General features: G+C 35.5%; 1 protein-coding gene across 16 annotated transcripts in view; it reads left to right on the top strand.

Annotated features, from left to right (window-relative positions):
- ALG13 (ALG13 UDP-N-acetylglucosaminyltransferase subunit) overlaps positions 1 to 13,604 on the top strand; it is an 82,266-nt gene that overhangs the window by 13,224 nt on the left and 55,438 nt on the right. For 10 of the 16 annotated variants that reach the window (XM_009198133.4, XM_009198132.3, XM_009198137.4 and 7 more), the window contains exon 4: positions 12,955 to 13,321. The exons of the other annotated variants lie outside the window; for them this stretch is intronic. In XM_009198133.4, coding sequence (XP_009196397.2) covers positions 12,955 to 13,321 — 367 coding nt within the window. The remainder of the gene's footprint in view (positions 1 to 12,954; positions 13,322 to 13,604) is intronic. 16 annotated transcript variants of the gene reach the window in all.

Genomic DNA, 13,604 nt, shown 5'->3' on the forward strand with positions numbered 1-13,604 from the left:
TTAGTAGTTTTCTGGATCTCAGTTTTCCTGTTTGTGAATTAATAAAACTAACTTCTCAGGTGATTTCTAAGACATAAACCTAGTTGTGTGGCATGTTTTAAAAATTAAAAATGCTGTTGAAATAACACATTTTCTCTTGGTTAGTTTTCATTTTGAGAAGTAGGACTAAGATTTATTTTTAGAATTTGCAAAATACAGTCCTAAATGATTCAGAAAGCAGATTTTTCATTGAATTTCATATTTAAACTTATACTCAGTTTCTAATTGGGGTTATAGTTAGATAATTTAAGTTTATTTAGAAGTTTAAGTGAATGGGTCTTTCCAGTGCTTCAAATGTTCTGGATTTTTTCCCTCCTTCCCCTAATCCTGTCTCTAGAGTGATCAGACACTGCAGGTATCTTAAGTCAAAAAACAACCCTCCGCTGGGCATGGGGGCTTATGCTTGTACAATCCCAGCATTTTGGGAGGCCAGCGCGGGCAGATCAGCTGAGGTCGGGAGCTCGAGACCAGCCTGACCAACATGGAGAAACCCGTCTCTACTAAAAATACAAAATTAGCCAGGCGTGGTGGCACATGCCTGTAATCCCAGATACTCAGGAGGCTGAGGCAGGAGAATTGCTTGAACCTGGGAGGCAGAGGTTGCAGTGAGCCGAGATTGCGCCATTGCACTCCAGCGTGGGCAACAAGAGCGAAACTCCGTCTCAAAAAAATCCCCTCAGTATTTCTGTGCCAGTGTGATATATTTTAAAGCAAAGTAGTATTTTCCTTTTTTAAAAAAATCTGTATTGTCATGCTATCAGGTGGAAATGGGGAAGAGAAGAAAATGAAAGCAAGTGGTTCTTGGTAATATCTTATTTTGCATTTCCGAACAAGGATCACTTCTTTGGGAAATCCATTCTTTATCTTGCCTTTATTTTCTCCTTCCTAAAACTTGAGGAGGTTGAACAGGGCTGCCAGGCCACGCTTTGTTTTAGAACCATTGTGTTCCCTTCCTTCATAAATCTTGCTTTACTAATTCTGCTTGAATGTTCACCCTGAAAAGTTGATAGGCTGTGGTTCCACGGTTCTGTTAAAATATACTTTTAAAAAACATTACCATTATGTTTTCAGTAATGAAAGACCCTAAAAAGAGGTTCTGTAGAGTTATTTCCCTTAATTGGCTTCATGTTATTTGGTACTAAAAATAATTGAAGTTATTTACAGCTAATTTTTAACATACTGGCTTTTCAGTAGGTTCTGTTACAAGTTGTTATGTGTTAATACATGGGTTTGTTACCTTAAAAATCTAGGTCTGTTTATGTGGTAATGTCAGATTTATTCATTTTTATGTGGGCCAGTCATCCCCACTTTTTGCCAAGATAATAGGCTAATACCCCAAAAGCTATTTTTAATATTATCACAAATTTGACCACTTAAAGGAAGGTGTTATCAATATTTTAAAATTGATTACAAATTTTACCACCTAAAGTCTGTTATCCACTGTTGAATCACAGAGTAATTCCCTACATTTGGAAGAGTGCTAGAGCTTATATAGCCCATCTACTTTATTTTACAGATGAGGAAACTGAGACTTAAAGTGGTACAGCCAAGTTCATAATATTCTTTTCATGATACCATATTGCCTCTCAGAAACTAATAACTCATAGCATTTTGTCATATACATTTACAACTATACCTTGTGTGTCACAGGTAATGTATGCTTTAAAAAATAATTCCAGACATATAGCTCATTTAATTGGTTGAAACGTGAAGTGTTATTTTAGAATTAAAATCATTAGTATTTATATGTCACACTACAGTTTCCTCTTTTGATCAGTGGCGAAATAAATATAGCATTTAAAAGGACAAATTATATATTCTAGCTAAATTTCAGTATAAAAAGTAATAAAATTAAAGCCCATCAATTTCATGACAGGTAAACTATGTTATTTAAAGTTACTTTAATATTTTTTCAATTTATTTTAATTTGTGCCCAGAGGTACAGTGCTTAAAACGTCCTTTTTAAGACAATCATTTTCTTTCCATTATACTTAGATGTCAAAGGGAATAATTTCATTAGGGATGGGGAAACAGGATATGGACACATGTTAGAACTTTCATTTCCAGTAGAATTTCAGTGAAATTGCTCTGGTTCTTACCTTTTTTTTTTTTTTTTTTCTTGTACCAAAGAATGATTACTTGGTGAATGTTTTGTCAGGTAGCAGCTAACAGCAATCCATATTTAAGCACGAATGTGCTAAACACTGAATATACGGTATCTTATGTATTATTCTAACAACCTTAGGTTTAAGTCACAAAAATTTCTAGAGCAGTGTTTCTCAAACTTTGAAACATTGATAGGTGATCTATGGAGGGAAAAAGGTGTTTGGTAAAGGCTAGGTCAAAAATGTGAAGCATTTACTGTAAGCATTCGTTAGGACCTTTAATGTTGCTAATGGGCACTGTGAATCTCAAGGATAGGATTATAATATGCAAAGTTTGCTGTAATTTTGGCCTTGAAATTCTCTTTTTAGGAATACATTGTTCTAGAGCAGTGGTTTTCAAAGTGTATTCCCTGGACCAGCATCATCATCATCACCTGGGAACTTGTTAGAAATGCAAATTCTTGTGATTCATCTCAGACCTGCCTCAGAATCCCTTGGGCAAGAGGCAGTCTTTTAACAAGCCCTCCACTTGAGAACCACTGTTCTGGAGGTTTACAGGACTAAAGTAGTTTGCTGTGGAGAAAGCCAATTGGGATTTCAAGTGCGATATTTCAAAGGGCAGTATTAAACACCTTGAAGTGGCTTTTTATTATATGCGAGACAAAGTCTAGCATCGACCCACAGGTCTCTTTAAAATATTCTATTCTACTAATCTGCAGAATGGAACCTCTGCTTTACCACTTCTGGGCCTTTGTTCATGTATTTTCTGCCTTGGTATGTAATTCCTCTTTATGGCAATTGTGCAAACATCAGGAGATTTTATATAGTTTTAGTTTCAGTACTGTTGCTGATTGGATGTGAAAACTTAGGTCTTAAAACTATTTCAGACCTGTTTCTTCATCTGTAAAATAAGAGGTCCTTTGGAGCTGTAAAATTCCAATTACTTGTTTTCCCAGTTTATGATGCTATTGTTTCTTGCTCACTAATGATAAAATGTTTACATTTACTTTTTAAAATTAAGGTAATACATGTGAATAGTTAAAAATGTTAATTCTGCAAGGCTTACAACAAGGAACAGCAATTGTATGTCTTACTCCTTCCCATCTCTGTTACTTGCTTCTTACAGGTGACCATATTACTTTATGTTTTATAAATAATATGCTTAAACTGGCTTTGTTTTGATTTTTAAATTTGAATATCAGTTTAGGCTTCCTATATGGAACAGGAGACTTTCAAAAATTAATGTTTTTAATTTACAAGTCACGATTGTATATACATTTATAGGGTACAATGTAATGTTATGCTATTTGTGTACAATGTGGAATGATTATGTCAAGCTAATTAACATATCCACCTCACTTACCTATCATTTTTTATGGTGAGACGTTTGAAATTCTTATTTTGAAGTACACAATATATTATTATTGACCGTGGCAACTCTGCTGTACAAAAGATCCCAGAACTTGTCTTCTATCTGAAGTTTGTACCCTTTGATCAACAACTCCCATTTTCTCTTTTCCCACTCACCCCGCAGCTTCTGGTAATCATCATTCTAACTCTCTACTTCTATGAGTTCAACTTATTTAGATTCTGTATGTAAATCTTGCCCTCTTTGTCTTTCTGTGACTGGCTTATTCACTTAGCATATAATGTCCTCTAGGTTCATCTGTGTTGTCACAAATGACAGAATTTCCTTTTTGTAAACACTGAATAGCATTCCATTTTGTATATGTACCACATTTTCTTTATCCATTCATCCACTGATGGACACTTAGGTTGTTTCCTTATCTTGGATACTGTGAATAATTCTGCAGTGAACATGGGAGTGCAAGTATCCCCTGACATACTGATTTTATTTCCTTGGGATATATATCCAGAAGTAGAATTACTAGATCATATAGTAGTTCTATTTAATGTTTTGAGGAACTTCCATACTGTTTTCTATAATGGCTGTACTAATTTACATTCCCACCAACAATGTACAACAGTTTCCTTTTCTCTGCATCCTTGCCAACACTTATCTTTCATCATTTTAAATAAAAGCCATTCTAACAGTTGTGAGGTAATCTCATTGTTTTGATTTGCGTTTCTCTAATGATTAGTGATGCTGAGCATTTTTTCATGTACTTGTTTGCCATTTTTATATTGTCTTTTGAGAAATGTTCATTTAGTTCCTTTGCCCATTTTTAAATTGGGTTACTTGTTTTCTTGCCTTGTTGAGTTGTTTGATTTCCTTACAGGTTTCTTTTTTTTTTTTTTTTTGAGTTATTTGATTTCTTTACATATTTTGGATGTTAACCCGTTATTATATGTATAGTCTGCAGGTATTTTCTCAATTTCTGTGGGTTGTCTCATCACTTTGTTAATAGTTTCCTTTGCTGTGCAGCAGCAGCTTTTTAGTTTGGTGCCATACCATTTGTCTATTTTTGCTTTTGTTACCTGTGCTTACAGGGTCATATTCAAAGAATCATTGCCCGAAGAACTGTGGAGCTTTTCCCCTATGTTTTCTTCTAGTAGTTTTGCAGGTTCAGGTTTTATATTTAAGTTTTCAATCCATTTTGAGTTGATTTTTTAATATGATGTAAAGGATCCAACTTCATTCTTCTGCACGTGGATAGTCAGTTTTCCCAATACCATTTATTGACGAGACTGTCCTTTCCCCATTGTGCATTATTCTTAATACGTTTGTTGAAAATTGACCATAAATGTGTAGATTTCTTTCTGGGCTTTCTATCCTGTTCCTTTTTTTTGATGTGTCTGTTTTTATACCAGCATGATGCTGTTTTGATTATACTCACTTTATATATGATTTGAAGCCAGGGAGTGAGATGCTGCCAGCTTTGTTCTTTTTACTGAAGATTATTTTGTCCATTTGGGATCTTCTGTGGTTCTATATAAATTTAAGGATTGTTTCTTCTATTTCTGCAAAAATGTCATTGGAATTTTGATAGAGATTGCATTGAATCTGTGGATCACTTTGGTAGTGTGGACATTTTCACAATATTCTTCCAATCCATAAACATGGGATATTGTTCCATTTATTTGTGGGTTTTTGTTTTTTTTTTTCAGTTTTTTTCATGAGTGTTTTATAGTTTTCAGTGTTATATCAGTCTTTTACCTCATTGGTTACATTTATACCTACGTATTTGTTGCTATTGTAAATGGGATTGTTGTCTTAATTTTCTCTTTGGATAACATAGAAACACTACTGATTTTTTGTATGTTGATTTTGTATCCTTCAACTTTACTCTTTTTTTTTTTTTTTATCAGTTCTAACCATTTTTTTGTGTGTAGTCTTTAGGTTTTTCTATATACAAGAGCATGTTATCAGCAAATAAAGATAATTTCAGTTCTTCCTTTTCTAGTAGGATGTGTTTTCTTTCTCTTGCCTAATTGCTCTGGCTACAATTTGTTGAATAAAAGTGGTGAGAGGGGGCATCCTTGTCTTGTCGCTGATCTCAGAGGAAAAGCTTTCGATTTTTCACCCTTGAAAATGGTCATAGCTATGGGTTTATCATATGTGGTGTTTATTGTACTGAGATACATTTCCTGTATACCTAATCTGTTGACAGGGTTTTTGTTTGAGACAGAGTCTCGTCCTGTCACCCAGGCTGGAGTGCAATGGCACGATACCAGCTCACTGCATTCTCCGCCTCTCAAGTTCAAACGATTAACCTGCCTCAGCCTCCTGAGTAGCTGGGATTACAGGCGCCCGCCACCATGCCCAGCTCATTTTTGTATTTTTTTTTTTTTTAGTAGAGAGGCGATTTCACCATATTGGCCAGGCTGGTCTCAAACTCCTGACCTCGTGATCCACCCACCTTGGCCTCCCAAAGTGCTGGGATTACAGGTGTGAACCACCGTGCCCAGCCAAGAGTTTTTTGTTTGTTTTTTCATTATGAAGGGGTGTTGAATCTTGTCAGATGCTTTCTCTGCATCTATTTAAATGATCATGATTTTTATTCATTCTGTTAATGTGGTGTATCACATTTATTGATTTGTATATATTGAACCTTCCTTGCAGCCCAGGGATAAATCCCACTTGATCATGGGGAATGAGTCTTTTAGTGTGTTGTTGAATTTAGCTTGCTAGGGTTTTGTTGAGGACTTTTGCATTTATGTTCATCAGGGATATTGGTCTGTAAATTTCTATTTTTGTGGTGTCCTTGTCTGGCTTTGGTATCAGGGTAATACTGGTCTTGTAAAATGAGTTTAGAAGTATTCCTTCTTTTTCAGTTTTTTGAAAGAGCTTAAGAAGGATTGGTACTGGTTCTTCTTTAAATGTTTGGTAGAATTCAGCAGTGAAGCCATCGGGTCTTGGACTTTGGTGGGAGACTTTTATTACTGATTCAATCTCCTTATTATTGGTCTGTTCAGATTTTCTATTTCTTCATGATTTAATCTTGGCAGATTGTATGTGTCTAGGAACTCATCCATTTCTTCTAGACTATCCAATTTGTTGGCATATAATTGTTTATAGTAGTTTCTTGTGATCGTTTGTATTTCTTTGATATCAGTTGTAATGTCTCCTATTTCATTTCTGATTTGAGTCTTTTTCTCCTAGTCTAGCTAAGGGTAGGTCAATTTTGTTTATCTTTTCAAGAAACTAACTTCTAGTTTCGTTTATTATTTTTCTATTGTTTTTCTAGTCTCTTTCATTTATTTATGCTCTGATCTTTGTTTCCTTCTTTCTGCTAACTTTAGGCTGTTCTTCTTTTTCTAGTTCCTTGAAGTATAATTAGATTATTTGAGATCTTTCTTCCTTTTTAGTGTAGGCATTTACCACTATAAATTTCCCTCTTAGAACTGTTTTTGCTGCATCCCGTAAGTTTTTGTTTATTGTTTCCATTTTCATTTGTCTCAAGGGTTTTTTTTAAATTTCCTTTTTGATTTATTCTGTGACACATTGACTTGTTCAGAAGCATTTTGTCTAATTCCCACATATTTGTGTATTTTTCAAGATTCTTTCTGTTACTGATTTCTAGTTTCATGCCATTGTGATCTGAAAAGGTACTTGATATGATTTCAGTTCCCTTAAATTTGTTAAGACTTGTTTTTTAGCCTAATAATATGATCTCTCCTGGAGAATGGTCCATGTCTGCATAGCAAGAATATGTATTCTGTTGCTGTTGCATTGAATATTCTGTATATGTCTGTTAGGTCCATCTGGTGTAAAGTATAATTCAAGTCTGATGTTTCCTTATTGATTTTCTGTCTAGGTTATCTGTCCATTGTTGAAAAAGGGGTGATGAGGTCCCAAAGAGCAGACTTTTTCTTTTTTCTCTTCCCCATTTTCCTTCCCATCCTCCTAATTTAGTTTTATCAGTTCTGTGAGATTCATTTTCAATGTTGATATTGCCATGACTGCTTAACTACAGTATTATTCACATCTGAGCCATGTAGTGTTCAATGATTTGTTTCCTTTCCTGTAAAACTTCGTTTTATCTCATTTTGTTATTTTCTCATTTTCTCAGTTTTTAATAGTAACATCTCCAAACTTTCCAACAGAAGTGTACATCTCTCGTTATATTCAAACACATCGAGTTATCTAAACCTTTATTATCTTTTTCGAGATATCCACACTGGAGTTCTCCATCCTGTTTTTGGAAATACTTATTTTCTAGTCCTACTGAGTGTCTGTCTTCCTGTGATTTCCCCTTCATCCTTATCCTGTAATTTGTCTTTGCTTTTCTCTTGTGTTGAATCTCCTATCTCCAAGATTGCTCCCTGACACCCCAAGACTTTAAAAGAAAATTCTTTATTTTGGTTTCACATATCTTCAGTAGCTTTCTGAGAAAGGGTGGCAACATTTTTAAATTTTTTTTTTCTGAAAGCACCTTGTTTTACTCTTTCATCTGATAGTTTGCTATAGAAATAAAGGTTGGAAATAACTTCCTCTGTAATCTGGAGCTTCATTGTTTTCCGAATCCCAGTTTTTTGAGAAGTATATTGTGTTCTTATTTGTGTTCTTTTGTGTATAAACTGTTTTTCTTCTCTGAAAGCTTTAGGATCTTCTCTTTCCCCTGACTTCAGAAACTTTATTATTATGTCCAGGGATGATGATCTTTTTTGCTTTCATTGTTGTGACTACTTCATGAGCCCTTTCAATTTCAATATGGATACTCATGTTCTACAGTGCTAGAATTTTTTTATATTATCATCATCATCATCATCATCATTTCTTTCCCTCTGCTTCATCTCATTTTGGGCTTCCTGTTGGTTAGATGTTGGCTTTCCTAGATTGATAATCTAATTTTCTTATTTTTTCTTTCCAATATCGTTGACTATTCTGTGAGCTCCTCAACCCTATTTCTTCTGCTTTTTTGTTTTACTTAACTGTTAAATTTAAATACAGTAAAATTAGCCTGTTATATAGTTCTATAATTTTGACAAAGGCATAATCGTGTAACCACTGCCACAGTCGAGATGCAGAACAATTCCAGTGCCCCCATTTATCCCTTCTCTTTGTAATCAGCTCTTCAACCCCAACTACTGACAAAAACTAATCTGTTTTCCCTTCCTATCCTTTGGCCCTTTTCAATATGTCATATAAATGCAGGCATACAGTGTGTAGCCTTTTGAATCTTGTCTTTTTTTGGTTCACATGTTACATTTGAGATACATGTTCTTTTATGTATCATTATTTCATTATTTTCTATTCCTAGGAAGTATTCTTTTGTTTGAATGTACCACAGTTTTTGTCCATTCACCAGCTGAGAAATGTTTAGATTGTTTCCAGTTTTGAGAGTTCATGATTATGGATAAAGCTACTATGAACATTCACATAGAGGTTTTTGTGTTACCATTTCTCTTATGTAGATACCTAGAAGTGGGATTGCTTGATCATATGGTAACTCTGTTCAATTTTATAAGAAACTGCTAAACTGTTTTCCACAGTGGTTGTACTATTTTACATTCCCACTAGCAACATATGAAAGAGTTCCAGTTGTTCTATATCCTTTTCAACACTTGGTATTGTCAGTTAAAAAAATTATTTTAGTTATTCTAAGATGTATGTAGTGGTATCTCATTAAAGATATACAAATGGTCAATAAGCAGATGAAAAGATGCTCAATATCATTAGCCACTGGGGAAATGCAAATCAAAACCACAGTGAGATACTACTTCACACCCACCAGGTTGACTATAATCAAAAGATGGAAAATAACAAGTGTTGATAAGGATCTAGAGAAAAATTGAACCCTCATACACTATTGGTAAGAATGTAAAATGGTGCAGTTGCTCTGAAAAAGTTTGACAGTTCCTAACATTAGGTTAAATAGAGTTACCATATGATCCAGTAACTCCACTCATAGGTATTATGCCTAAAATAATTGAAAACATAAGTCAAAACAAAAACTTGCATGTGAGTATTTATGGAAATACTACTCATAATAGCCCAAAAGTGGAAACAACCCAAATTTCTATCAGCTAATGAATGGATGAACAAATTTTATACAGTGGATTGAACTATGTAGTGATGCACCATGCTACAACATGGGTGGACTTTGAAAACCTTATGCTAAGTAAAAGAAGCGAGTCACATAAGACCACATATTTTATGATCCCATTTATTTGAAATGTTCAGAATAGGGAAATCTATAGATTCAGAAAGTAGATTAGTGGTTGTCTGGGGTTGGTGGGGATAGAGGGATTAGAGGTTGACAGCTACAGGATGCAGAGTTTCCTTTTGGGATAAAGACAATGCTCTAAAGTTGATTATGGTGATGGATGCACAACTCTATACAACAAACCATCAAATTGTATGCTTTAGGTGAGTGAATTATATGGTATGTGACATACCTGAAAGCCGTTAAATTTACCAGTTTTAAGAGTACAATTTAATTTTTAGTGAATATACAGAATTGTACACATATCACCACAAAATAGTTTTAGTAGATTTTTGTTATTCCAGAAAGATTATTTGTGCTTATTTGTAGTCAGTGCCTATTTTCACTCCATCCCCGGGCAACTACTTCATCTGCTTTCTGTCTCTAGATTTACCCTTTTGGCATATTTCTTATAAATGGAATCATATTCCTTTTGGAATCATACAGTTTTTGCTTCCATCTTCTTAGGACCAGTTTCTCCAATCCTTATTAATGCTATTGTTTGTATTATTTATTATAGCTATCCTGGTGGGTATGTAATGATGTCTTACTGTGATTCTAATTTCCATTTTCCTAACGATCGATGATTTCAAATATCTTTTTATGTGCTCATTAGCCATTCTTGTATCTTTGGTGAAATGTGTATTCAAATCTTTTGTCTATTTAAGAAATTGGATTTTTTTTATTGTTGACTTTTCAGAGTTCTTCACATATTTTAGTACAAAGTTTTTCTGGTTAGATATGTTATGTAAAAATATTTTCTCCCTGTTTTGGCTTGTGTTTTCATTCTAACAATGTCATTTGCAGAGCAAAAGTTTTAAATTTTGGTAAAATCGAGTTAATTTTTTTTTCCCTGTTATGTATCTGAGAACTCACTACCTAATTCAGGATCTTAAAGATTTTCTCCTATATTTTATTTTAAAAAATTTTGAAGTTTTATTTTACATTTATGCCACTTTGAGTTAATTATAGTACAAGATGTGAGGTATAGGTTGAGGATCTTTTTTTGCATGTGGATGGTCAATTGTTCTGGCACCACTTGATGAAAATGCTATCTTTTTGCTATTGAACTGATTTTGCACCTTTATCAAAAATCGATGGACCATATTTGTGTGGATCTACTTCTGTGTGCGTCCCTGTGTGTTTTTTCTTTTGCTCTCCTTTTGTCTTCCTGTCCCTACTTATGTTTTTCTTTTTTCAGTTTTCTATTACTTTTCTGATTCTCTCCCTCCCTCTCCCATTTTCCCTTCTCCCATTCCCTTCCTCAAAATGAAGCATTTAGATTGCATTGTTTTATATATCATACTTATTTTTAGTTTAAAAAGCAGATGTGTGAAGCATTTGTGTTTTTCTCTACAAGTACAATATGCTGGAAACAAATTAACTTTTAAATTATCCTTTTTTTTTGAGATGGAGTCTCGCTCTGTTGCCCAGGCTGGAGTGCAGTGGCGCAATCTCAGCTCACGCCATTCTCCTGCCTCAGCCTCCGGAGTAGCTGGGACTATAGGTGCCCACCACACCCAACTAATTTTTTGTATTTTTAGTAGAGATGGGGTTTCACCATGTTAGCCAGGATAGTCTCGATCTCCTGACCTCATGATCTGCCCTCCTCGCCCTCCCAAAGGTTTGGGATCACAGGTGTGAGCCATCACACCTGGCCAAATTATAACCCTTAATTAATTTTTCTCAGTGAATTAGTGACCTTGTCGAAAGATGGCAATCTCTCTTCCCAAACAGTGTGTTTCAGAACTTTTGCAAAAGGCATCACTTCTCCAGTGTGACAGTTTCTTTACAAAAGAAATTAGTGGCTGGACATGGTGGCTCATGGCTGTAATTCCAGCACATTGTGAAGCTGAGGTGGGAGGATAGCTTTAACCCAGGAGTTTGAGACCAGCTGGGCAATGTGGCAAGACCCCAACTCTACAGAAAATACAAAAATTAGCTGGGTGTGGTGGTATGCACCTGTGGTCTTAGCTACTTGGGAGGCTGAGGTAGGAGGATTGTTTGAGCCCAGGAGGTTGAGGCTGCAGTCAGCTGTATTCACACCACTGCATTTGCACTTCAGCCTGAGTGACAGAGTGAGACCATTAAAAAAAAAAAAAAAAAAAAAGAAGTAGAAAAAGAAAAAAAAGAAAAAACAATTTTGAAAGCAGCTTAATGTTGTGCCTTCTCTAAAGCCAACTTTTGACCTATTTATTTTTTTAATACTTAAAAAATGTAAGAAAGGAATTGGATTTTTGCGTTTAAATAAAAATAAAAGACGCTAGATAGCATAGATAATAGGAACAAATAATACAAGCAATTGGGCCTGCCTTTGGCACTTACTATTTTCTGTGGTTTTTCTCAGAATCCAGAGTTATGTTTCTGGAAAAGTATGCTAGTAAAACATTGAAACACATCTCTCATTGTCTACCTCATCTCATACTGTACCATACCATTTCAAATGTAGTCTATTAGAAAGTTTATGGATATTTTCATGCTGCTTCCATTTAAATTTTTATTTCCATTTTTAAAGAAACACACTTTTGTTTTTGCATTTTTCTTTTTTATTGGTGCCATATAATACTTTGGAGGCCTTAGTCAAGAATTGTATAAGGTTTCCCTAGCATGGCCAATAAGATTTAGTTTCTGTGATCCTGGCAGAGATTATTATCTAGAAATAGAAGATTACTTCAACCCTATATCTGGAATATCCAGGTAATAGCTTTGGTACTTAGCTTGAACTGTGTCCTCTGCCACTATAGATTAAGGGAAGTTCCTTCTCCTTTTTTGTGTGTATTAAAAAGATATTAATGCAAATACTCACAGGTTAACTAGGTTCATCAAGATTCCCTCCCTCCATGTTTCCCTGAAACTATGAAAGGAGCAGGGAATTTGGGGGAGAGACTAGTTGAATATTCAGCTAGAGATCTTAAAGCAATGTAATGTTGACCAGGCTGCAACCTACACACCTGAGCCTCATTGTAGTCCCTTTTCAGCCTCGTGCAGCAGTTGCCCTGAGTTAAGCTGCAAAGTCAGTTTCCTTCTAGTCCCAAAGCTCAGCTGCTTATGCATACTTTTCTCAACCTTGGTCTGATTGGGTTAATCCCACTCTTACCCAAGGAGGTAACTCTAAGCACTTTCTCCTTCCCTCCCACGTCTCCTCCTCAGTCTGAGTTCCCTATTCCTAGGAGGATTGGCTCTTCCTCTTCTTTTCACAGGGTCCTGACTTGTCCTGGGCAAGCCAAGTCCATTGCTTCTGCTCCTGGGAAGTGCCAAGATTCTGCAGCGCTGACTTCAACTGCCTTCTCAGGCCTAGACTTTGGGCTGCTTTCCGGATACCTGCATAAGCAAGCCCTTGTTACTGCTACCCATCCTACCTGCACCCTGCTTTTTCCCTCTTGCCACACTTTTTTTCCTCTCCCTCTCACCCCCACCCTGTACAAAATGCATAAAGGATGGAAAAACTACTGCAGCCAGAAGTCTTTGAATGAGGCATCAATGGATGAATATTTAGGCAGCTTAGGGCTGTTTCGAAAGCTGACTGCCAAGGATGCCTCTTGCCTTTTTCGGGCTATTTCGGAGCAGGTAAAAGGAAAACATATCTTCCCTGTACTGAGTTTTCAGAGTTTGAGACATGGGATGGTCCTGTAGTTTGCCAAAAGAAACAAAAAAATTCCCCTGCTTTCTAGTGAAAACATCAGGCCTATCAGGTCCTAGAGAGAAGCTGCTTGCTCTTATTAGCTTGGCGCATGCCTTTGCTGAATAGCCTATATTGCTGTACCTTTGCTATCTTTTCTGTTTTTTAAATGCTAGTTTGTAATGTAGGAGGGGTAAGATGAGGCTAAAGACAACTTTGAAATATATCTTG

The sequence above is a fragment of the Papio anubis genome, chromosome X (assembly GCF_008728515.1).
Source record: "Papio anubis isolate 15944 chromosome X, Panubis1.0, whole genome shotgun sequence".
In the NCBI taxonomy this organism is placed as follows: Eukaryota; Metazoa; Chordata; class Mammalia; order Primates; family Cercopithecidae; genus Papio; species Papio anubis.